Source organism: Mustela erminea, chromosome 18 (assembly GCF_009829155.1).
Source record: "Mustela erminea isolate mMusErm1 chromosome 18, mMusErm1.Pri, whole genome shotgun sequence".
NCBI lineage: Eukaryota > Metazoa > Chordata > Mammalia > Carnivora > Mustelidae > Mustela > Mustela erminea.
In genome coordinates, this window is record NC_045631.1 from 19,748,353 (window position 1) to 19,773,659 (window position 25,307).

At 45.5% G+C, this 25,307-nt stretch overlaps 1 protein-coding gene across 3 annotated transcripts; it reads left to right on the forward strand.

The window, feature by feature from the left end:
* The first annotated feature begins 1,371 nt into the window (after nt 1–1,371).
* SPAG5 (sperm associated antigen 5) lies at nt 1,372–24,859 on the forward strand. 3 transcript variants are annotated; one of them, XM_032320299.1, is made up of 24 exons: nt 1,372–1,614; nt 1,895–2,010; nt 7,723–8,816; nt 8,919–9,096; nt 14,395–14,469; nt 14,891–14,983; nt 15,506–15,640; nt 15,734–15,853; nt 15,974–16,066; nt 16,168–16,281; nt 16,647–16,740; nt 16,943–17,090; nt 17,170–17,272; nt 17,462–17,595; nt 18,127–18,265; nt 22,345–22,456; nt 22,569–22,655; nt 22,919–23,039; nt 23,157–23,268; nt 23,659–23,739; nt 23,914–24,069; nt 24,151–24,225; nt 24,356–24,436; nt 24,667–24,859. In XM_032320299.1, the coding sequence occupies exons 2-24, from the start codon at nt 1,897–1,899 to the stop codon at nt 24,736–24,738; spliced, it is 3,531 nt and encodes a 1,176-aa protein (XP_032176190.1). In that variant the 5' UTR covers nt 1,372–1,614; nt 1,895–1,896; the 3' UTR covers nt 24,739–24,859. The 3 variants fall into 3 exon arrangements, with proteins under 3 accessions (XP_032176190.1, XP_032176189.1, XP_032176192.1); XM_032320298.1 differs by having other exon boundaries at nt 1,373–1,614; nt 1,885–2,010; XM_032320301.1 differs by lacking the exon at nt 14,891–14,983 and having other exon boundaries at nt 1,383–1,614; nt 1,885–2,010.
* Nucleotides 24,860–25,307: the final 448 nt, after the last annotated feature.

The following is a 25,307-nucleotide window of genomic DNA, read 5'->3' on the forward strand; positions in this document are numbered from 1 at the left end:
CAGAAGTACATACACCTTGGGATACCCTCTGCTGAGTCTTGGGAAACCCCACGCTCATGCTTGTGCTCTTAGGTGGTCTTTCTTCCCAGTTTCCCATTCAAGCAACTGTTATCCATAGTGCCTGCAGGCTAGAACTGTTAGGTTTCAAGAGCAGTGCTGTCCCATAGAAGTATAGTGTAAGCCCCATAAGTCATTTTAAATTTGCTAGTAGCCACATTACAAAGGTAAAAAGAAACAGGTGAAATTAATTTTAATGTATTTTACTCAACCTAATATACCTAAAATACAATTTCAACATGTAATCAATATTTTAAAAATATTTTATATTCTCTTTTCCATACAAAGTCTTCGAAACCCAGCTTGTGTTTTACACCTATAATATATCTCAGTTGGGATTAGCCACAGCTGAAGTGCTCAGTAATTCCATGTGGCTAGTGGCTTATGCTATTAGACCCCAGGGTTGAACAGGAGCTCATCATCTGAAAGCCCTATATAGTTCATGACAGATTTATAATTCCTCCTCTTTGGCTGATTTCCTTTTCCAAATTCATTAACACCTCAGAGTATAAATAAGGTACAGTGAGTGTTGCAATGAACACACTTTGTCATGAACTCAATACTTAGCATTAGGCTGTTTCCAAAAATCAGGCCCACCTTCAACAGCTAGACTTCCCATGGAGGTGATTCAGGCCCACAGGAGAATACAGTCCTGTCGTTAGGTGGTGGTGTGGGTTGAAATCTCGACTCTGTCATTTACTACCGGGGCCAATTTCATTAGGACTCAGTTTCTCGTCTGCAAAAGGGTGATATTTACATCACCTACTCACAGGTCCTTAGGAGGATTAGAGGAGTTAATATAGATAAAGCATCTGGAACAGTGCCAGGTACAGAATAAATGTTCAATACTGGTTAGCTGTTGTTCCCGTGAACTTGTAGCAGGCTATGTGTTAAGTCCCAGGAAAACACGAGAAATTCCCAAGAGGCTAAATTCCAGTTCAGGCCACCCCAGACGTAGGGCCCACGCGCTGGACGCACCAGTCCTGGTTACAGAAGGCTCCACTCCCCTCTCCCTTCCTCGCTCCCCGGCCCGCACTTCCCCGTCAAGGCTGAGGCGCCAGGTAACTAAGGCAAACCTGGGGAGACTCCTGTGGCCGGCGACCGAGACACTTTTCAGACAGGGTGTGAGGAGGGTCCACTGGAAGTAGGAGGGACAGACTCTTTGACTCTCCAGCTATCTGGATACCCGCCCCGAGGTGAGACCACAAAACGGGCCTCGGGCCCCGGGAACTTCCAAACCTCCAACCCCCTCCTGCGCAGGTGGTGAAGACTCCGGTCCTTAAAGACTGCGCGCGGGGCCCGCGAGCCCGTGGGCGGGGGGGGGCGGGGCCATCTTAAGCCCCGCCTCCTCCGCCGGGCTCGAGCCTGCTGCGGACGGCTAGGCCGACGCACCTAGACCCTCGCAGCCAATCGAGAGGCGCGGCGCAGTTTCAAATAAAGACGGCGGGTGAACATGGCGTCTGCTTTTGGGTCTGGGTGGTGATCGCTGCGCGTTCTGTGGTGAAAATGTGGCGGGTGAAAAAACTGAACGTTATCCTGTCGCCTTCGCCCCAACCGGTGAGCAAGAGAACCTCAGGGACGGAGAGATCTGGGTCGGGGCTTTGGGGCGGGACGCCGCAGCGCCGAGTATCCTGGAAAGCTGGGTCGAGGGGAACTTGGGGAAGGGGTGTGTGTCTGTGTGTCTGTGTGTGTGGTCTATTAACGGTCCTGCCGCTTAAGCGCGGCTACGGTGGAAGTCTACTCTTCCTATTGCCGCAGGAGCTTCTTAGAAAGAGAAGAGGGGCCGGCCTGGCCCAGCCCAGGCTTTCTCACACTCTCCTTTCTCAGGGAAAACCAGCTATGAGAACTCCTCTCCGAGAACTTATTCTGCAGCCCGGTGCCCTCCCCAACTCTGGAAAAGGGCCCCCGATAGGCTACTCGCCGACCTCATCACTGTGCAAGCTGGGACTGCAGGTGAGATTCGCCTGGCCGGCTTCTCGACTGGGCTCTTCGCCGAGGTCGAAAGCTCAGAGGAACAGAGGGCCAAGGCTTGAACGTAATTAATAAGGATAATGAAGTCTTCTGCCTTAGTGACATCCATTTACAGCTATTCAGGCCAACAGAGAGGTGCCCTAGGGTGGTTAAAGGAAATCCACGGGGAACCCAGACCTCTATTTAGCTGTTCGTTTTTATCACCTCCTCCCCCGTTAAACCTTTACCAAACTACAGAGAAACACTATCACTTTGATTAGTGGTTCTCCCGCTAATGTGGGCTCACACGCAGAGATCAGTCAGCTGCCACAGGGAGGCAATATCCACGTTCATTCCAAGAGGTTGCCAGAACTCTTCCTGGGATCAAGTTACCCCACTAGAAGGCAGGGTACCTGGACAGACTTCTTTTAAACTAGCCCCATGTAGAATTGCCCTCGCTGAGTTGTACTTTTTTCAAAAGTCTTGAGAGAAGTAGCCACGTGGAAACTGATTTTCAGTTGTTGTAAAAACTTGCCGAGGAAGGAGATTGACCCCTCTATAAAATTCCTTAAAGAAATTTCTTTTAGAACTTAACTGCCTGGGATACTTGTCTTCCTGAAGAAATTGCTATCCTCTTTCTTTCTGATAAGGAGAATTAGGTAGTCTACGGTATTTTCCCTCTTGCTCTGGCTTCTAGAGAGCTTAGGGTCAAATTTGATCATCAGATATAGCTACTGTTACTCCTTGAAATAGGAAGATTTGCTTCCTTTTTCTTTTCTATGATTTGGTATCTCATTAACCTCTATCTGCCCTTTTTCATGCAGACTAAATTATTTGTAACATTTTTATTTTTAGTTGATTTTTTAAAAGATTTTTAAAATTTATTCATTTGTCAGCGAGAGAGAGGGCACAAGCAGGCAGAGTGGCAGGCAGAGGCAGAGAGAGAAGCAGGCTTCCTGCTGAGCAAGGAGCCCAATGCGAAACTCGATCCCAGGACTCTGGGATCACAACCTGAGCCAAAGGCAGCCAATAAACAGACAGAGCCACCCCAGTGTCCCTATTTTTAGTTATTTTTATTTTTTCTTTAGTAGGCTCCATATCCAACGTGGGGCTTGAATTCAGGACCCCAAGTTCAAGAGTTGCATGCTCCACCCACTAAGCCATTCCGCGGCTCCTTTGGAGTCTGAATTATTTTTGAGATACAATATAAATTAGAGGAGGAAAGAAGAATATGTAAAAACAGAGACTTCCTGAATAACATATGTATAAAGGTAGCAGCCTTTCTTAAAAACACTGTTTTAACACTTACTGACCAGTAGAACTTTCCGGTGGGGACTGTCATTTGAGCATCTGACTTGGTTTCAGCTCAGGTTGTCCTCTCAGGATCATGGGATTGAGCCCCATGTTGGCTCTGCAGTCTGATTCCCCTCTCCTTCTCCTGCCCCTCCCCCTGCTCGCTCACCCTCATTCTCTCTTTCTCTTTCTCTCTCTCAAATAAATAAATAAATCTTAAAAAAAAAAATACCCAAAACTTTCTGGGTTGAAGGGAATGTTTGATAATATGTGTTGTCCAGTATGGTGGCCATGAGTTTTGTGGCTGTTGAGCACTTAAAAGGTAGTTATTATGACTGAGGACCTAAATTTTTACTTTTAGGGGAGCCTGGGTGGCTCAGTTAGTTAAGTGGCTACCTTTGGCTCAGGTCAGGATCCCAGGGTCCTGGGAGCAAGCCCTACATTGGGCTCCCTGCACATCAGGAAGCCTGTTTCTCCCTCTCCCACCAACCCCCCACTCCCCTCTACTTGCATGCTCTCTCTCACTGTGTCTGTCTCTGTAAATAAATAAATAAAATCTTTAAAAAAATTTTTAATTAAAAATAAAATATACTTGGGGCGCCTGGGTGGCTCAGTGGGTTAAAGCCTCTGCTTTCGGCTCAGGTCATGATCCCAGGGTCCTGGGATCGAGTCCCGCATTGGGCTCTCTGCTCAGCGGGGAGCCTGCTTCCTCCTCTCTCTCTCTGCCTGCCTCTCCACCTACTTGTGATCTCTGCCTGTCAAATAAATAAATAAAATCTTTAAAAAAATAAAATAAAATATACTCTAGTTTTATTTAATTGTAATTTTACCATATTAGTATAGTCTAGGTTAAAAAAAAGAGTACCTGCCTCCCTTTCCCTGCTCTCCCATGTGTGTACTTGTGCTCTCTCTCTCTTTCTCTCAAATAAATAAATAAATCCTTAAAGTAATTTTCTACATCTCACCAACACTTGGTACTTTTTTTTTTTTAAGATTTTTATTTATTTTTATTTGATAGAGAGAGATCACAGATAGGCAGAAAAGAAGGCAGAGAGAGAGGAGGAAGCAGGCTCCCTACCGAGCAGAGAGCCTGACACGGGACTCGATCCCAGGACCCTGAGATCATGACCTGAGCCGAAGACAGAGGCTTAACGCACTGAGCCATCCAGGTGCCCCCACTTGGTACTTTTTGTTTTGTTTTTTATAGTGCCCATTTTAATGGGTGTGAGGTGTTATGTCATTGTGGTTTTTATTTGCATTTCCCTAATAAGTAGTGATGCTGAGGATCTTTTCATGTACTTTTTGGTCATTTGTATTACCTCAAGAAATGTCTATTTTAAAGTTTTTTGTCCATTTTTTTTTTTAAGATTTTGCTTATTTATTTGAAAGAGAATGAGAGAGAGAGCATGAGAAGGGGGAAGGGTCAGAGGGAGAAGCAGGCTCCCTGTGGGACTCGATCCTAGGACTCCCTCCAGGATCATGACCTCTGAGCCTAAGGCAGTCGATTAACCAACTGAGCCACCCAGGCACCCCAATTTTTTGCCCATTTTTAAAAAAGATTTTATTTATTTATTTGACAGAGAGATCAGAAGTAGGCAGAGAGGTGGGCAGAGAGAGAGGAGGAAGCAGGCTCACCACTGAGCAGAGAGCCTGATGTGGGGCTTGATCCCAGGACCCTGAGACCATGACCTGAGCTGAAGGCAGAGGCTTAACCCACTGAGCCATCCAGGAGCCCCTTTTTGCCCATTTTTTTTTTTTTAAAGATTTTTTTATTTTATTTATTTGTCATAGAGAGAGAAGCGAGAGCAAGCACAGGCAGACAGAGTGGCAGGCAGAGGCAGAGGGAGAAGCAGGCTCCCCGCCAAGCAAGGAGCCGGATGTGGGACTCAATCCCAGGACGCTGGGATCATGACCTTAGCCGAAGACAGCCGCTTAACCAACTGAGCCACCCAGGCGTCCCTTTGCCCATTTTTAAATTGGGTTATTTTGTTGTTGTTGTTGAATTGTAAGAGTTCTTTATATATTATATATTACCAGTTTTAAGATTTTCAAATATTGTTTCCATAAGTGATTTAAAAAAAAAAAATGAATAGGAACTTGATAAACACAGCAAAAACTGTAAGTGTAAGTTTACATTTCTCAGAGTCGTTGGTTTATTTAGTTTCTGAGCTATCTATTGCATACTGATTTATGTTTTTTATTTCATATCTTCATTTATGTCTTTTATTACGGTAGTGCTCTAACCTTACTAATATTGCTGTCTTTGCTCTCTTTGTTTGCTTTTACCTCATGTCTCTTTGTCATCACTTTATTTTCTACTTTTCCTTTAAAGCACTTTGAAAGAAAAACTTCTAAAAACTGGAAAAAAAAAAACAAACAAACCAAACCTGAAATAAAGGGACGCCTGGGTGGCTCAGTCCGTTAAGCCACTGTCTTTGGCTCGGGTCATGATCCCGGGATCCTGGGATCCTTGCTAAGCCAAGAGGCTGCTTCTCTCTTTGCCTCTGCCTGTCACTCTCCCTGCCTGTGCTCTCTCCCTCTGACAGATAAGTAAATAAATAAAATCTTTAAAAAAAAAACTGAAATTAAATGTGTGAAAGTACATAAAATATACAACTTAACAAATTTGTATGAAGCACCTGTCATTGTAATCAACACTCAGTCAGCAAATTGCCAGAATATCAGAAGCCCTTTTTAGCTTAACCTTATGTTTTAAAGTTTTATCCACTGATGTAAATGAGAGATTTCACGAAAGTCTGATTTTTTGTTTTTTTGGGGTAAATAATTGTTCTTTCTATCTCAAGCTACTGAAATAGTTTTATCTTCCTTATATACTTCAGTAATTTTATTTTTTCTTAACAGTCTTGCTTGGAACTTGGTAAGCCATTTCAATATGCAAACTCTGGTCTTTCTTTACCTTGGAGAAACTTTCTTATAATATTTGTTAATTATATTTGTTTATTTGTTAGTAATTAAATATTGTTAATTATAAAATTTGTTAATTTCTCCATGGCACTTTTTTCTTCACATGTTAGATTTACTGGATTTATCTTCCAATTCTTTTAGGTCTTCCCTAAGGTTTATATTTCTTTGTATTTTTGTCTTTGCTTTAAGATACTTTTCCACTTGATGAGCCAGGCCAGTAATTCCAACCTCTACTCTGATCATTGTCTTTCAATTCATTTTATTGAATTTTTAAATTAAAAGTAATATTTATTATTTCCATAAGGGCTTTGTGTGTATGAATTGTACTATCCTCTTTTAATTCAGTTTGCTGAATGTTTTGTTTAAAAGTACTTTTTAGGGCGCCTGGGTGGCTCAGTGGGTTAAGCCGCTGCCTTCGGCTCGGGTCATGATCTCAGGGTCCTGGGATCGAGTCCCGCATCGGGCTCTCTGCTCAGCAGGGAGCCTGCTTCCTCCTCTCTCTCTCTCTGCCTGCCTCTCTGCCTACTTGTGATCTCTCTCTGTCAAATAAATAAATAAAATCTTTAAAAAAAAAATAAAAAATAAAAGTACTTTTTACTATTTCCAGAAGGTCTTTGTATATGTGTGTTGTTGTACTCAAATCTTCTTCCATTGTCATCTGTTTCTTCTATCAGCTGTTTTGTTAGGGTCTACTTTTTCTAACTATCTTAGGATTTATCCTTTCTGTGCCTATTACATCCATTTAAGTACAGTCATATTTTCCCTTTCTTGTTCATTGAGTCTCAGGACCAGCAACCCTGTAGGTGGTAGAGGGCACAGTGGTCTTTGTGGCTGTGAACCAGCATGTGGGGGATTATCAGTCCTTTATGAGGCACCAGGAGGAAGTCTCTGCTCTTCATTTTCCTCTGCTGTAAAGGTTAGAGCTCTAAAAATCCCAAGGGTTAAATGGATTCATCCCATGTGTTTCAGGACACTCTCAGCTCTTGAGGCCAAGGAGACTGGGTCTCTACTTCAGATTGATGTTGCCCTTTATCCTAGGGTCCATAGATTTCTGTGGTCTCCAGCAAGACAGTATACTAACTCTGGTCCCCAATTTCTCATCTATTCCAGAAGAGGGAAAATCTTGGAGCAACTCTAGAGTCTGGCAGAGCTTACCTAGAGATCCTTCCTACCCATTCCTCTAAAAGTGGGTTGGAGTTAGGATTGGAGACAAGTGGGTCACATTCAAGCTACCATCTCCCCAGGATATAGATAGATTATCTCAGCCTTGTTTATATTGTAGGCTTGTTCACTTGCAAAGATCTAAGCTGGTTTCCCAGCTTTAGTCAGGGTTTAGTTTAGGGTTTCTTTAGTGCGCAGCAAGACTTAGCCAAATTTTAACTATACAGAGGTGATAAAAACTCTTCCTTTGAGTTCAGACAATATTCTGTACCCATAATTATATGTTGGGAACCTGAACTGACTGCCTTGGTCACCTCCTTTTGTTTTCTTTGTCAGGAAGGCAGCAACACCGCATCTCCACCCGATTTTATCAATGCCAAGAGGACTGATTCCCCTTCAGAACAGTTCACCCATCCCTCAAAGTGGCTAAAAGATCCTTGTCAGCATGAATCAGATGAGCAGCCCCTAGATATGAATCCCCAAACTAACTCTACTCCTAAAATATCTGAGGAAGCTGTAGATCCACTGGACAACAATGTGGTTAAAACCATGGTCCTTGTACCCTCTCCAGTGAGACAACAGCAAGACGTTACACTTGAAGCTCATTTAGATACTATGACAGAGACAAAGAGCTCATTTCCAGATGAGCCTCTGAGGCTAGGAGATCTGCTAAGAGAAGGGGTGGCGGCCTGCAAAGAAGACAGCTTTTCAGAGGTTGTTCCCGCTATGCCCGATAAACCTACATTTCTGCATCCTCCATCCCATATCTTGGAGAGTCTACCAAATCCCTGTTCAGAGCAACAGCCACACTGCTCCAAAGAAAGCCTCAGGGGTGGTAGGACTGAGGCTGTGGTTGAGGACTTAGTCCCTTCGGAAAGTAATATCTTCTTGCCTTCCTCCATGCTCTGGCTCTCCCCTTCAACTGCCTTAGCAGCAGATTTCCCTGCCAGGCATGTGGACCCAGGGGAGGGAATTGTAGAGCACAGATCTGTAGAGGAAAGAGAACTTAGCTTTCCCACACTCCTTGAGAAGACTGAGTTAGGAGATCAAGCACTTGTCTTAAATATGGGAGATACTCCATCCACATGCCTAACTCCAAATCCAGGAGAGATGGAATCCCAGGCAGCTCCAGACCCAGCAGTAGAAGATGCTGGTAGGGTTCTCATCTCTGATACAGGGCCTTGGATGTCCCCACTGGCCTGGCTGGAAAAAGATGTAAATACTTCGATTATGCTGGAAAATCTCCGCCAGAGCTTATCCCTTCCCTCTGTGCTTCGGGATGCTGCGATTAGTACTACCCCTTTCCCTACTTGCTCGGTGGGGACTTGGTTTACCCCCCCAGCAGCACAGGAAAAGAGTACAAACACCTCACAGACAGGCCCAGTGGATATCAAGGATGGTACTTCTGAGACAGAGCACCTCCTATGGGGGTAAGTGTCCTGTATCTTTGTGCCCCTGGGCTCCATTAATCAGGACCTGCTGCTCCCATTCCCTCACCCTTTCTTTCTTCTCATGTTCTTTTCTTGCTGCAGCAACCGTCCTCTGGATCTAACTGCCTTATCTCGACATGACCTAGAAGATAACCTGCTGAACTCTCTCATCCTCCTGGAGGTTCTGTCCCGCCAGCTGCGGGACTGGAAGAGCCAGCTGATTGTCTCTCACTCAGAGGTTCGGGACAGCAGCACACAGACTGACACATCTCCTAGTGGGGTAAGAAGTTCTTCCCAGTGGGCCCTCTTCTTTAAAATATGTATAAAAGCTGAGGATCTGGGGCGCCTGGGTGGCTTAGTGGGTTAAGCCGCTGCCTTCGGCTCAGGTCATGATCTCAGGGTCCTGGGATCGAGTCCCGCATCGGGCTCTCTGCTCGGCAGGGAGCCTGCTTCCTCCTCTCTCTATCTCTCTGCCTGCCTCTCTGCCTACTTGTAATCTCTCTCTCTGTCAAATAAATAAATAAAATCTTTAAAAAAAAAAAAAAAAAGCTGAGGATCTGGAAAATCCCTTAGAGCTGTGGGTACTCATTATACCCCTGGGATACATCATCATTTTCCTAGGGAATATAAGCAAGGAAAGTTTTAAAAGAATCAGTTTCTAGATGTTCATCTTTCACATGTACTCTTTTTTTTTTTTAATTTTAATTTTTTATTAACATATAATGTATTATTAGCCCCAGGGGTACAGGTCTGTGAATCACCACACATGTATTCTTTTTTTTTTTTTTTAATTTTATTTATTTATTTGACAGACAGAGATCAAAAGCAGGCAGAGAGGCAGGCAGAGAGAGAGAGGAGGAAGCAGGCTCCCCTCTGAGCAGAGAGCCCGATGCGGGGCTCCATCCCAGGAGTCTGGGATCATGACCTGAACTGAAGGCAGAGGCTTTAACCCACTGAGCTATCCAGGCGCCCCCCGCACATGTATTCTTAACTAATTTTTTTCTTTCCTACTTCCTCATTCTCAGTGGCCCTTTCCTACTTTCCTAAAGAGCAGCATATTCACGACCTATCCTGAATCTTACATTGTCAAGGAATAATAATCAAAGGACAATAGAAAACCTTTGTGTACATGCTGAGAAAGCAAATGGCTGCAATGATAACATAACACATGTGGATTATTAAAAATTTTGACTGAAGTTCACTATTGAGATTTTGGCATGTATCTCCAAAGGAGCACCTAGAATTGGGTCTTTTCTTCCTCCATTCCTAATTATGCCTATTACTTATGTGAAGCAGATTCTCAGTTCTTACATCTAGAAGAAAGGAAAATCAGCATAGAATTGTTGCTGAAGCATGTCTTAGTGTAGGAATTATAGTAATCCACAGACACATGAGTTAATAAGGGGAGGGAATTGCTGTCCTTTTTATTAATAGATTATTCCCAATAAAATGTTACTGGGTTAAATGGACCTCTTGGTTGCAGAGATATTGATTAATAATAGACTTAATATATTATAGAATTAAAATATATTACATGAGGATAAAATTCTGAGTGTAAAAATACAAGGTTCAAGGAAGAAAGGATGATAAAAAATTTCTGACTCTTTTTAAAGATTTAAAGATTTATTTAGTTGAGAGGGAGGATGTGCATGCATGCAGAGGCAGAGGGAGAACGAGAAGGAGAGAAGCAGACTCCCCACTGAGGGTAAAGCCCAAAGCAGGGCTTGATCTCACCACCCTGAAATCATGACCTGAGCTGAAATCAAGAGTCAGATGCTTAATCAACTGAGCCACCCAGGGACCCCCAAATTTCTGATCTTTTTTTGTTTTAAATTATTTTATTTTTTAAATTTATTTTATTTTAAATTTTTAAAATTAAAAAAAATTTAAATCTATTTTTATTATTTATTATTATTATTATCATTATCATTATTATTTTAAATTTCTGACCTTTAGGAAGAGCTTGTGTATGCATTTTTTAAAAAGATTTATTTATTTGAGAGAGAGTGTACATGTGCGCAGGGGCAGGGGCAGAGGGAAAGGGAGAGAGAGGATCCTTATGTGAACGCCCTACTGAGTGCAGAGCCCCATGTAGGGCTTGATCCCAAGACCATGAGATCATGACCTGACCAAAATCAAGAGTGGGATGCTTAACTGGCTGAGCTACCCAGTGGCCCCTGTTTATGCATTTTTTTTTTTTAAGATTTTTTATTTATTTATTTGACACACAGAGAGAGATCACCTGCTGAGCAGAGAGCCAGATGCAGGGCTCGATCCCAGGACCCCAGGGTCATGACCTGAGCTGAAGGCAGAGGCTCTAACCCACTGAGCCACCCAGGCGCCCCTCAAACTATCAATATTTATAACATGGTTAAAATTACAGCCTTTATGACATTTTAAGCTTAAGAGTACTCAGTCTTTCAAGGTTATTCTGTGAGATATGAGAGGAAAACAGTTTAAAGACCACTATTCTAGAGGATTCTGGTTGTGACAGCACAGGTTGAGAAAGGAAGGGAATGGTGTCCAGGGAAGGAATTGAGAGCCTCAGTCTTGTGGCCTCTGAGATAACGGGTAGCTACTGCTAAGAAGAGCTGGTCTCCAAATGCCCAGAGACCTGGGGTTGAAAATATCCTCAACTTTATCTTCTGCCAAAATCCTGACCTCCTTCCCCACTCTTTCCCTGAAGCTTGCCAAATCCCTTTGGAGGCCACTGAGCCAGAGCCAAAGAGGGGCAGTGACAGCACCTGCCGCCATTCCCTATTCCCCATCACAGTGTCCTGTCCTTCCCGCTTGGCTGCCTCCTTCACACTAATCTCATCACTTGCCTGACTGCCCCGCTCTGAGGAGCATTCGTGCCCTGCCCAGCTCTCACAGAGTGCTGTGGGCCTTACCACACACGATGTGGTGGGGAATAATGGCCGCTCTGCAGGGGAGGGGAGCAGCGAATGCCACAAGCTCTGTCGCCTTAAATCCAGACTGCTGTAACATCATGACTCAGCACTGCTGCTCCCACAGGTTTTGTCTCAGATGATGGCTGCCTTTCAGCAGTAATGACATTTCTGGGCTTTTCTCTCAGAACCTGAGTCTTTGTATAGCTCTGCTGTCTCAAGATCATACTTTTCCACTCTACACAGCATACTAATTTTTATCTGCACTAAGGTAAGGCATAGACAGAGAATGAGAAAAACGACTAAGAAATATTCAAGAAGGTTACTAGAAATTAAGAGAATTACAAATTAAAAGAATGAAATTAAAACTATTTTCGTCTCACAAAATGGCAAAAAATAAAATAGATAATACTGGTAAATATTGTCCCATTGTCGGTAGGGTGTATAAATTGGTTCAACCTTTTTTGAAAGTAGTTTAAGATCATTAAAGCAATTCAGACTTTTTGACCCAGTAGTTCCACTTCTAGGAATGTATCCTAAGAGTTAAAAAAAAATGCTGCATAAAGGCAGTAGCTTTTTTCGAAAACACCATAAGATGGGATATTCTGCAATGTAATTTTATTTATTTATTTATTTATTTAAAGATGTTTATTTGAGAGAGAGAGAATGAGCAGTGGGGAGGGGCTGAGGGAGAGAAAGATAGAGAAGCAGACTCCCTGCTGAGCGGGGGGGTGGGGGGGATTGGGGGGGTGGGGATGCTAGATCTCAGGACCTGGAGATCATGACCTAAGCCAAAGGCAGATGAACTGACATACCACCCAGGCACCCTGCAACGTAATTTTAAAGTATGCTTATGAAGAGTTTTTAATAACATGGAAAGGAAGTATAACATAAATCATGGCTTTTAAAGAAAGGAAATTAAAAAAAAAAAGGAAATCAGAGTTTAGATAATTTCTGAAAGGCTTCGAGGTGAGATAAAGTATCAGCGGAAGTTAAAAATGAGTGTACTCTACTTTGATAGGTCCCCATGTTCCAGTCTCAGGCAATTTCAGTGAAGAGAGTGAATATAAACTCAAGGTTAAATAACATTACTATAATGAAATTAAGTAATAGAAGGAGGACCCCATATTTATGTTATAATCTCAGTTGTGATTTTCTTAAGCGTTACTGTCTTTCATCATACCTAAAACACTGTCAGTATTAAGATGCATCCCAATTTCAGTGGCACTATTGTATAAAAAGATAATCATCTTAAAATTTATTGAATAAGGTAGTTTCTTTTTTTTTTTAAGATTTTATTTATTTATTTGACAGAGATCACAAGCAGGCAGAGAGGCAGGCAGAGAGAAAGGGGAGGAAGCAGGCTCCCTGCGGAGCAGAGAGCCCGATGCGGGGCTCGATCCCAGGAACCTGGGATCATGACCTGAGCCGAAGGCAGAGGCTTTAACCCACTGAGCCACCCAGGCGCCACGAATAAGGTAGTTTCTTTTTTCAAGATTTTATTTATTTGATAGAGCACAAGCAAGGGGAGTGGCAGGCAGAGCAGAGAGAGCCCGATGTAGGGCTTGATCCCAGGACCCCGGGATCATGACCTGAGCCACCCAGGCCCCTTGAATATGGTAGTTTCTTTCTAAATCAGTAATCTTCCTGACACCTGAGGGAAGTAATATACTCCTCAGTTACAGCAAATCCCTATAGCCAGAAAATCTCTGGTGTGGAGTTATAGTGAAATCTTTCAGGGTAGTTGCTATACTGTTGGTTAAGAATCATTGCTCTCGGGCACCTGGGTGGCTCAGTGGGTTGAGCCGCTGCTTTCAGCTCGGGTCATGATCTTGGGGTTCTGGGATCGAGTCCTGCATCAGGCTCTCTGCTCAGCGGGAAGCCTGCTTCCTCCCCTCTCTCTGCCTGCCTCTCTGCCTACTTGTGATCTCTCTCTGTCAAATAAATAAATAAAATCTTAAAAAAAAAAAAAAAATCATTGCTCTGGGGGTCCTTGGGCGGGTCAGTCGGTTAAGCGGCCAACTCTTGATTTCTGCTCAGATCATGATCTCAGAGTCCTGGGATAGAGTCCTGGGTCTGGCTCTGAGGTCAGCAAGGAGTCTGCTTGGCCCTGTCCTTCTCCCTCTGTCCCCCTCCCCACTCATGCTTGCTGTCTCTCAAATAAATAAATTACATCTAAAAAAAAAAAAAAAAGAATCATTGCTCCGGATGGTGAAATTATTAATGGCTTCTTTTTCCATTTTATTCACTCTATATTTCCAAACTTTTATAAACCTTTAAACACATGTTATCCTTATAGTTAGAAAAAGGTTGTTTTGTTTTTTTTTTTTAAAGATTTTATTTATTTGACAGAGAGAAATCACAAGCAGGCAGAGAGAGAGGGGGGAAGCAGGCTCCCCGCCAGCAGAGAGCCTATTGCGGGACTCGATCCCAGGACTCTGGGATCATGACCTGAGCCAAAGGCAGCAGCTTAACCCACTGAGCCACCCAGGCGCCTGAAAAAGGTTATTTTGAAAAGGAATTTTTTTATGTACCTCTGGATTTTTTTCTGACTCAGCTTCCTTCAGCTGTGAGCCTTGCTCCTGCTTTTCATAGGAGAGGCTCCTGGATCTTGGCAGATGGGAGGGGGAATGTGGCGCTGGTGGGGCATGTTGCCTCTTCAAAGGGCACACTTTTGTTTCTCTGACTAGACAAGTAAGAAACCTCAGCATCTTCAGGAGAGCCAAGAGATTGGACAGGCTCTGCAGCAGGCCAGGAATGTCATGGTAAGTACTGATTGCCTTTATGCCATCTCTGGGTGTCCTGTGATGATCAAGAATGAGTCTTGGGGCACTTGGGTGGCTCAGTGGGTTGGGCCGCTGCCTTTGGCTTGGGTCATGGTATCAGGGTCCTGGGATCGAGCCCCACATCGAGCTCTCTGCTTGGCGGGGAGCCTGCTTCCCTCTCTCTTTCTCTGCCTGCCTCTCGGCCTACTTGTGATCTCTCTCTCTCAAATAAATAAATAAAATCTTAAAAAAAAAAAAGAATGGAGAGTTCTGGGTGGTTAGCAGATGGTGATTATCTTCTCCCTACTGGGAGCTTGAAACTGGGGTCAGTGGTTTCCCCTCCCAGTGCCCTTGGTTATTAGTTCCGACTTAGTGACTTTATTTGGTCTCTGGTCTAACCTAACCACCTTTCCATTTACAGCAGTCTTGGGTGCTGGCTTCTAAAGAGCTGATATCCTTGCTTCATCTATCTCTGTTGCACTTAGAGGAAGATAAAACTGCCGTGAGTCAGGAGGTAAGCAGCACGAAGCTGAAGGCACTCCGGTGAGACTGAAAGTCCAAAAAAAGGAACTGGACGCGGTGTCTGATTCTTTTTTTTTTTTATTTTTAAGATTTTATTTATTTATTTATTTATTTTAAAGATTTTATTTATTTATCTGACAGAGAGAGATCACAAGTAGGCAGAGAGGCAGGCAGAGAGAGAGAGGAGGAAGCAGGCTCCCTGCTGAGCAGAGAGCCCGATGCGGGACTCGATCCCAGGACCCTGAGATCATGACCTGAGCCGAAGGCAGCGGCCCAACCCACTGAGCCACCCAGGTGCCCAAGATTTTATTTATTTATTTGACAGAGAGAGATCACAAGTAGGCAGAGAGGCAGGCAGAGAGAGAGAGAGAGAGGAGGAAGCAGGCTCCCCGCTGAGCAGAGAGCCCGATGCGGACTCGATCCCAGGACCCTGAGATCATGACCTGAGCTGAAGGCAGCGGCTTAACCCACTGAGCCACCCAGGCGCCCGCGGTGTCTGATTCTTATCTTGTAGTCTCGGCATGCAGAAACCCTGGTCTCCTGCTGTTGTGACGTGTTGAAGAAGTTGAAGGCAAGGCTTGAGAGCCTCAAAGCAGAAAGGGAGGAGGCAAAACACAAAGAGGAAATGGCCCTTAGAGGCAAGGACGCGGTAAGGTGCCAGGCCTTTGTTCCTGGATGTGGGAGGTCTCTTCCTCAGGGTTCCTGCAGGAACACAGAGTTACTTGCCCTCTTCCCTCAACAGGCGGAGGCTGTGCTAGACGCTTTCTGTGCACATGCCAGCCAGCGCATCAGCCAGCTGGAACAGGACCTGGCATCCACTGGGAACTTCAGAGGCCTTTTGAAGGAGACCCAGGCCCAGCTGGTAATTTGAAGGCATTTTCTTCCCTGGGATCTAAGCTGACACACTGGGATGGCCATATCCCCGCACTCTGTTGCATCCAGAGGGAGGGGGCCATCTCTGTAGGCACTCCTTCTTGTGTAGGTTGGGCTTCATGCTGAGCAGAAAGAGGTGGCTCAGCAGACAGCGAGTCTGACTTCAAACCTACAACAGGACTGGATATCCATGCAGCTGGATGTGAGTATTTGGGGCTATTATATCACCCTTTACTCCCAGCCCGCCCTGTTAGGAGCCCTGCCTCGAATGTGCTCTCCTGACCTGCTTGCTTCCCCTACTAGTACGTAACATGGACAGCCTTGCTGAGCCGGTCTCAACAACTCACAGAGAAACTCAAAGCCAAGAGCCGGCAGACCCTGCAGGAACGTGATGCTGCAATTGAGGAAAAGCAGCAGGTACAAACCAGAAGTGGGGACTTCTTAGGCCTGGTTTCCTCATCCTCCTCTGTAGAAGGCCTTTCTAATGAGTGGTATCATTAGCCTCTTTCCCTGGTTGTGTCCTTTTTCTCCTCTGGGTTTGGAGACCAGCCAGGTCCTTTCACTGTAGATGGCTTTGGGCCCAGTTGTTTCCTTTTCTCTTTAGTACCTTCTTCAGCTACTTTTCTCCTCTTTCTCCTTTTTACTGGGGAACTTATTTCTGCAGTGTTACTGCCCAGGAGCAAGGTGCTTTGCTGTTCTGTCCAGAAAGAGAAGCTGGTCTGAGTCCTAGGATTCCTGATTCAGGAAGAACCATAGGAGAAAAATCTATCTTTTCTTCCTAGGTTTCCAGGGAGCTGGAACAAGCTACTACCCATTTAGAGGACTGCAAAAGCCGAATAGAACAACTAGAGTTGGAAAACAGTCACCTAGCAACAGGTAGGGGTTTGTGTGTGTGTGTGTGTGTGTGTGTGTGTGTGTACACGTACACATACATACACGAACAAGCCCTGTGCCCTGCTGAAGCCTGGCGTATGGCAGTAGAACAAAGAAGTGCTGTGGAGCATTTTTTTCAGAGCAGAAGAACAGAGAGGTTTTGGCCTGATGACTACATGGTGTCATTAGGATACTTTTCGTTTAGATATCCGGGCTCAGCTACAGAGTCTGGCCAGCATGGAGAGTCAGCTAAAAGAGCTACAGAGTCAGCATGCCCATTGTACCCAGGACCTGGCCATGAAGGATGAGTTGCTTAGCCAGCTGACCCAGAGCAATGAGGAGCAGGCTACTCAGTGAGTCACTATCGGGTTGTGGTGGCAGTCAGCACCCAGAGTGTAGGATGGCTGGGATCTAAAAGAAGGTCTCTGGCAGATGGCAAAAGGAAGCGGTGGCACTAAAACACACGCAGGCAGAGCTGCAGCAGCAACAAGCCGTCCTGGCCAAGGAGGTCCAAGACCTGAAGGAGACCCTGGAGGTGAGGAACATGGCTCGGGGCAGGGGAGCTGGGAGCAGCATGCCTCTTACCTGATGCTGTGCTGGTGACATTTGAGGCTGGGGACCAGAAAAATCCTCTGTTCCCAGGGCTCTGAAATTTCCCACTTAGCTCATTTTCACCCCCTCCCTCTCTCGCCCCTTGCCTTCCTTCCTTTTCCTGTGTCCCCAGTTTGCAGACCAAGAGAATCAGGTTGCTCACTTAGAGCTGGGTCAGGTGGAATGTCAGTTGAAAACCACGCTGGAAGCACTCCGGGAGCGCAGCCTGCAGTGTGAGGACCTCAAGGACACTGTGGAGAACCTGAAGTAAGATTTCTACGTTTCTGTGCTTCACCTACTAAGTGTTTCCCATCCAAGTACTAACCAGGCCCGATCCTGCTTAGCTTCCGAGATCAGACGAGATCGGGCGCGTTCAGGGTGGTATGGCCGTAGACATTCACCTACTAAGTGTTTATGCTTCCTCGGAACACTTCAGAAACTGTAGTCTCCAAGGAGACTGTGACATGATCCAAGAACCTCTTGTTTTCCTCCTTTTTTTTTTTTTTTTTTTAAGATGTTATTTATTCATTCGAAAGAGAAAAAGAGAATGAGAGCATGAGAAGGTGGAGAACTAGAGGGAGGGGGACAGCAGACCCCACACTGAGTGCAGAGGCTGAGGCCAGGCTGGATCCCAGGACTCATGACCTGAGCTGAAATCAAGAGTCAGACGCCCAACTGACTGAGTCACCCAGGCGCCCCATGTTTCCTTTTTGAATGAAGCTCCGTGTGGGGATTTGGGAGAGGAGTTCAGAGGTTGCCTGGTCTTTGGCTGTATTCTCTATTCTTTCCTGATTTCAGGGCTAACCTGGCTAGAACCATAGCAGAAAACCAGGAACAACACCTGGAGAAGACCCGCCAGTATTCCCAAGAGCTAGGGGTGCTGACTGAGCAACTACGGAGACTCACCCTCTTCTTACAGGCAAAACTAAAGGAGAAGGTAGGATCCAGGGATTCCTTCTCTTCCTTTCCAATCATATCTTCAACCAAAGACAATTTTATTCCTTCCTTCCCAATCTGTAGATTTTTTATTTCCTTTTCTCGTCCTACTTCATTAGCTAGAACTTCCACCACTACATGGAAAGGGAGGGGTAAAAGGGGACATCCTTCCCTCATTCCTGATCTTAAGTATGATGTTAGCTGCAGGCTTTTGTAGGTTGAGGAAGTTCTCCTCTATTCCTAGTTGATGAGAGTTTTTCCAGTTGTATCTTTATCATGCAGAATGGTCTTCCTAAAACACTACTCTTCTTCCATCTCTGACCTTCACTGACTTTCAGTTACCTACAGTACTTCATCCTGTCATCCTTTTTTTCATCTGTTTCCTGCCTATTATGAACCCTTTACTCCAACTAGACTGCCCGTATACCACATGTCTCTAATCATACATGCCCCGTCTCTAATCATACCCAGACTTGGGCTGTTACCATGCCCATTTTCTAGAAACTAGAAATACCTTTTCCTTTCTTTATCCTCCTCATTTCAACTTCTTTCAAATGTTCCAGAATCACATGGACTCAGTGATCTCCTGCTGTATTCTTCATGAACTTACTCTCCTTTTGCACTTGCATTAGTTTCCCTCAGGTGTCTGTTCTCATCATCTAGATTATGATGTTTAAAGAAAGCAGATGGGGGGCGCCTGGGTGGCTCAGTGGGTTAAAGCCTCTGCCTTTGGCTCAGGTCATGATCTCAGGGTCCTAGGATTGAGCCCCACATCGGGCTCTCTGCTCAGCAGGGAGCCTGCTTCCTTCTCCCTCTCTGCCTGCTTGTGATCTCTGTCAAATAAAATAAATAAAATCTTTAAAAAAAAAAAAAAAAAAAGAAAGAAAGCAGATGGGACACCTGTGTGATTCGGTTGGTTAAGCATCTGCCTAGATTTCAGCTCAGATCATGATCTCAGGATCATGAGATCAAGCCCCAGGCTGGGCTCCACACTCTGGTGAGTCTGCTGGAGATTTTCTCTCTCTTCCTCTCACTCTGGCCCTCCCCCTGCACTCACTCTTCCTCTCTCTTTCTCTCTCTCTCAAATAAATAAATATTTAAAAAAAAAAAAAAAAAAAAAGAGGGGGCACCTATGTGGCTCAGTGGATTAAGCCTCTGTCTTTGGCTCAGGTCTTGATCTCAGGGTCCTGGGATCAAGCCCTCCGCATCAGGCTCTCTAGCAGAGAGCCTGTTTCCCCCTGCCCTACCCCATCTACCTACTTGTGAACTTGCTCTCTCTGTCAAATAAATAAAATCTTTAAAAAAAAAACAGAAAACAGAAATTTAGCCTTTCTTCTTTGGCTTTCCCACAGTGCACACCACACAATATATTGTTGATATCTTTCGGAATAGTTAATCAGCTTATTCAACATTGAAAGGTACAACCACGATCCTGAAATTTGGAAGTGCTTATGATCTGACCCTAGTGTGTGCTGAGCACAGAAAATGTGAAAGAATCCACAGTGTTGCAGGGAAGATAGGTGTAACCTTGACATCTTGACTTGGGATCATGATAGAGGTCTTAATGGAGGAAGCATCAGTTATACTTTTGAGAGTTAGCATGTCTTCTCAGAGCAGGTGATCCTTGGGCAGAGTCTTGAGTTTTGGAAGGTGGGGGTGGGGCAGGGGCAGGGTTATGTAGGAAGGCCTACTAGGCAAAGTCAGAGAATGCCTTTCTGACTATGAAAGTCAGAGAGGCACTGTGTGTACTCTTCTTGTAGTGTCTACCTTACAACATGACCTGGGTTATGTGCTGGGGTTACAGGTGAACAAGACAAGGCCCTGCTCATAAGGAATTTGGCAGGTTTGGAGTCTGGGAAGTAGCTTTTCAGTATAGAAGCTATATGGGGCAAGAATGACAAGGAGACAAAACTAGAGAAGTAGACAGGAGGCCTGGAGGTTTGAACTAATGGCGATTATAGAAGGGTTAGAAAGGAAAGGGTGGACTGGATGAATTGAATACGTATTTAGAAAATAGAGGTGGGTGCCTGGGTGGCTCAGTGGGTTAAGCCGCTGCCTTCGGCTCAGGTCATAATCTCAGGGTCCTGGGATCAAGTCCCACATCGGGCTCTCTGCTGAGCAGGGAGCCTGTTTCCTCCTCTCTCTCTCTGCCTGCCTCTCTGCCTACTTGTGATCTCTCTCTGTCAAATAAATAAATAAAATCTTTAAAAAAAAAAAAAAGAAGAAGAAAATAGAAGTAATAGAACCTGGTAACCAATTTGGTGTAGGAGTAAGGTGGAAGAGTGAAGGGTCGTCTCTAAATTGCTGGAAAGATGATGATACCTTCTAGAACTGGGGGTGGCACACTTTTCCCATAAAGTACAATATCGTACTTTTGTCTTTTTGGCCATGTTGTCACTATCTTAACTACTCAACTATGCCTTTGTAGCTCAAAAGCAGCCATAGATAATATGTAAATAAATGTATGGCTGTATTTCAATAAAGCTTATTTACCAAGACAGGTGGCAGGCCAGATCTGAACCACAGACTGTCATTTGCTGCCCTCCCAATCCCCCGGCCCTAGTATCATAAACTGGAGGAGGAACAGATTTTTGGTGGGATGGGACAGGGAAAATGGTGAGGTCAGCCTTATGTAACCTAAATTTCAGGTAGACTGTGGAGCGTTCTGGTAGATTTTTCACAGGCTTTTGGGTCTGGAGATTGGGAAAATAATCTACTTGAGAGAGACAGATAGAAAGTTCATCCACGTAGTAGTAGTTTTTTTGTGGAGTTCCCCAAGGCAAGGCCTAGGGAATGGATTAGAGTATAAAGAAGGCCAAGGATGAACCAAAAGGAGTCCAACAGTTTAAGGAACAACCTGTGGATAGAGAGAAGAAATAGTGAGAAAGTTATGAGGCGTGTGTATGAAGGAGAGAGTCATGTCCCAGAAGGTGAGAAAAAGAAGTTTCTTTTTTTTTAAAGTTTTTAATTTTTTATTTTTTAAAATTTGACAGAGATCACAAGTAGGCAGAGAGGCAGGCAGAGAGAGCAGGGGGAGGAAGCAGGCTCCCTGCTGAGCAGAAAGCCCAATGTGGGGCTTGATCCCAGGACCCTGGGATCATGACCTGGGCTGAAGGCAGAGGCTTTAACCCACTGAGCCACCCAGGCACCCCAAGAAAAGGAAGTTTCTAAAAGAAGAACATGGTCATCGATTATCAAATAGGTCAGGTAAAACAAGAGCTGAAACAGGTCTGTGGAATTTGAAAGTAAGGATGCTCTTAGTGAACCAAACGAGTTTTGGTGGAATGGTGAGGAAGAAGACTGAGTGTAGTGGGCTAGGGAGTCACTAGATATGACAGTTTTAGGCGGGAAATGTAGGCTTCTTTATCTTTTTCTTGATCGGAGGGGAAAGAGAAAAGGCAGTTTAAAAATGGGATTTAGGGGCACCTGGGTGGCTCAGTGGTTAAGCCTCTGCCTTCGGCTCAGGTCATGATCTCAGGGTCTTGGGATCGAGCCCCGCATTGGGCTCTCTGCTCAGCGGGGAGCCTGCTTCCCCCTCTCTCTCTCTCTGCCTGCCTCTCTGACTACTTTTGTGATCTCTGTAAAATAAATAAATAAAATCTTAAAAAAAAAAAAAAAACTTAAAATAAATAAATAAATAAATAAATAAAATAAAAATGGGATTTAATGGGGTACCTGGGTGGCTCAGTGGGTTGAGCCTCTGCCTTCGGCTCGGGTCATGAACTCAGGGTCCTGGGATCGAGCCCCACATCGGGCTCTCTGCTCAGCGGGGAGCCTGCTAACCCCCTCTCTCTCTGCCTGCCTCTCTGCCTACTTGTGATCTGTCAAATAAATAAATAAAATTTTAAAAAATGGGATTTAAGTTAAGAAGGTTTCTGTGTTTAATTGTTTGTGTTTTTTTTGTTGTTGTTTTTGTGAGAGAATTAAATTCTGGGAAAGGAGCTAATTGAGAAGGTGCTGAAAGAGAAAAAAGAGAGTAGATGGAACAACATTCCAGAGGAGGTGACTTCTTGGTACCTGGAAGTTCAAGAGATCCATAAGCCTGAAGAGCCGCTGACCATGTTTCTCCTCTACCCTTAGGCTGAACCAGAGACCCCCGTGGTAAGCACAGCCTGTGCTCCTGCCCAGGAATGCCCTCTGCCTACTGCCAGCGCCTTCCTGGGAAATGTCTTGACAACAGTGGCAGATGAAGGTTAAAGGCCCTGGGATTTAGGGGTGGGAGAGTTGTGGCCCTGGCTTCTGTTATGGCAGACCCTTGACTGGGTCACCAGAGGGGCCCTCTACCTTGGTTGGTTTTGTTTCAGAGTCAGAAGCATCTCCTGTGCCCTTGCTCGGAAGTGACAAGAGTGCTTTCACCCGAGTAGCATCAATGGTTTCCCTTCAGCCTACAGGTTAGGATGGGCTCCAGGGATCCTGCCTCATTTCTAGATCTGGTACTCATGATAAAGAGTAAAACAGTGAGAAGTAATTTGCTCTAAAAACCTCAATTTTACATGGGCTCATTTTATTTCTGCCTTTTGGGATCTGCGGTGTTCTGGAAATTTAAATCCTATGGGTGGGGAACATGGATAAGAGTTGTGGTGGCGATGGCTACCCACACTTCTTCCTTCCAGAGCCCAAGGGCTCTGCTTCCAGCTAGCACTTGCTCTTTCAGAGATCCCAGGCATGGAGAAGAGCCTGGCAGAAATGGGTGAAATGACTCTGGAGCTTCAAAGCCTGTGCTCCCTGCTGCAAGAGTCTAAAGAGGAAGCTGTCAGGACTTGGCAGCGAAAGATGTGAGTGGAGGGTGGTCTTGATCAGAGGGGGCAGGTCACGTGAGATGGCTCCTTATGTCCAGGGCCCAGCCAGCACCTGGGAGGACAGAAATAATGCTGAATTTTTCCCTCCCCTAGTTGTGATCTGCAGGCAAGTCTACAGGCCCAGGAAGAACAGCATCAGGAAGCCCAGAAGGCAAAGGAGGCAGACATAGAGAAGCTGAACCAGGCCTTGTGCTTGCGCTACAAGGTGAAGGAGGGGCCTAGAAGTGGGGCGATGAAGAACTGGGGCAGCTCTACTGGCCCATTGGGAGCAGTGGTCTCTCCAGGAATCTGGGTGGTGGGGATTTTCCAATCCTTGCCCTAGTTTTGCCCTTCCTGGGGTCAGCCATTTTACACGTTTGGGAATTAGCAATGGGCTGACCCATCTCCCAGGATGACCTAGAAGTCAGGAACTCTGGCAGAACTCTCTCAACACTGAAACATGCCTTGCCTGATGTAGCCCTAGAGGAAGAATCGGGAGTGTTATCAATTGGTGTTACTGGAGCTGGACAGGGGTCAGACACTAAATCCTATCTCCTGGCAAGGGCTGCTAAGAAGCCAGCTCTCTCAGTGCTTCTTACCTCCCTTTCCCTCACAGAATGAAAAGGAGCTCCAGGAAGTGATACAACAGCAGAATGAGAAGATCCTAGAGCAGATAGACAGGAGCGGCGAGCTCATAGTATGTTCAGTATGATGCCTGGCCCTCCGCCTTCTGTGTCCCTGAGGGCTAGAATTTCAGATTTGGTGGGAAATGGATCCCTGGTCTTCCCTTGTTCACCGTTCACCACATGGGATAATAAGGGTAGAGAGGCCCTTTGAGGGCTACTGGACATCTCTCCATTCTCGTCCCCAGAGCCTTAGAGAGGAGGTAACCCAGCTCACCCGCTCACTTCGGCGTGCGGAGACAGAGACTAAGGTGCTCCAAGAGACTCTAGCAGGTCAGCTGAACCCCGACTGTCAGCCTATGGCTACTAACTGGATCCAGGAGAAAGTGTGGCTCTCCCAAGAGGTGAGAGGTGACTCAGCAGAGGAGCTGGGCAGCTGGCGGGAACCCTAGGCTGTGCCTCTACTGATCTGAATATACCTACAGGTGGACAAATTGAGGGTGATGTTCCTGGAGATGAAAAATGAGAAGGCAAAACTCATGGTCAAGTTCCAGAGCCATGTAAGAATTCCCATGCCATTCAGGGCCATTTCCCACTACTACTAGCAAGTGCTCTGCCATATTTTCCTTGCCCCACAAGCTATGCTGTTTTTCTGAGTGTAGGACTTAATGCATCTTGTCTGTTTTCTAGAGAAACATACTAGAGGAGAATCTTCGGCGCTCTGACAAGGAGTTAAAGAAACTAGATGACATTGTTCAGCATATTTATGAGGTAAAGGAGGGAGGGAGTTGATGTAGCTAAGGCACCTGGCATAGGGCTTGGCCCCAGGAAGTACTCAGGAGCATCTCTGTGGTTCCCAGCCTGTGCTGAGCCCTGGGCCTGACTCACTGTTGCAGGCTTCTCTGTGGCTTCTGCTCTCTCCCCTCTGACCCAGTTGGTGCTTCCTGGGGCTGGGAGCCTTGGACTTATGACCCTAAGCTGCCTTTTATGCCTCTTGCCAGACTCTGCAGTCCATCCCAGAGGTTGTGAGGGGTTGCAAGGAGCTACAGGGATTGCTGGAATTTCTGAGCTAAGAAACTGAAAGCTGGAATCTGTTTCACCCTTACCTGCAGTACTCCCTTAGCCCAACACCAGGACCAACGGACAAAGAGCTAGCTGTGTTTAATGTTATTTAAATAAAATATATTTAATGTATTTCTTCAAGTTCACTGAATCCTGTTTTTTGGGTGTGGGGGATCTATGAGGTTAGAGAACCTTGTTGGCTCTCCTGCCTGGGCTCCCTCCATACCACCCTCCCCCTGCATCCAGAGCAATGGTTCCTCCTCCCTTCCGTTGCTTCCTCAAACACACTGGGCACTGGACTGCTTGTTCCTTGGCTCTTAGCCTGGGGGTGGGACAGACAAGGATTCATTCTCTTACCTTCTTCATCCCCCCCTCCAGGCTAGGTCCTAAATAAGAGGGTGAGGACAGAGAAACTCATTCCTACTCTCTGCCCCGGACTACCACACTTTGTTCGTGCCTCTCCTTACCCCACCAGTTGCAACTACTTAGGTGACTCCTTCATCAGACCAGGCTCAGACCCCTGCATCCAGCCCCGTGCCCGGCACATGGTAAAAGCGATTGTGGCAGAAATGAGGGCAAA

Bases quoted from the DNA above. Each gene is read 5' to 3' on its own strand.
- SPAG5 (XM_032320298.1), top strand. From the start codon at position 1,564: ATGTGGCGGGTGAAAAAACTGAACGTTATCCTGTCGCCTTCGCCCCAA. The intron at 2,011-7,722 runs GTGAGATTCGCC...TTTCTTTGTCAG, and splicing joins TGTGCAAGCTGGGACTGCAG to GAAGGCAGCAACACCGCATC. The intron at 22,656-22,918 runs GTTAGGATGGGC...TTGCTCTTTCAG, and splicing joins GGTTTCCCTTCAGCCTACAG to AGATCCCAGGCATGGAGAAG.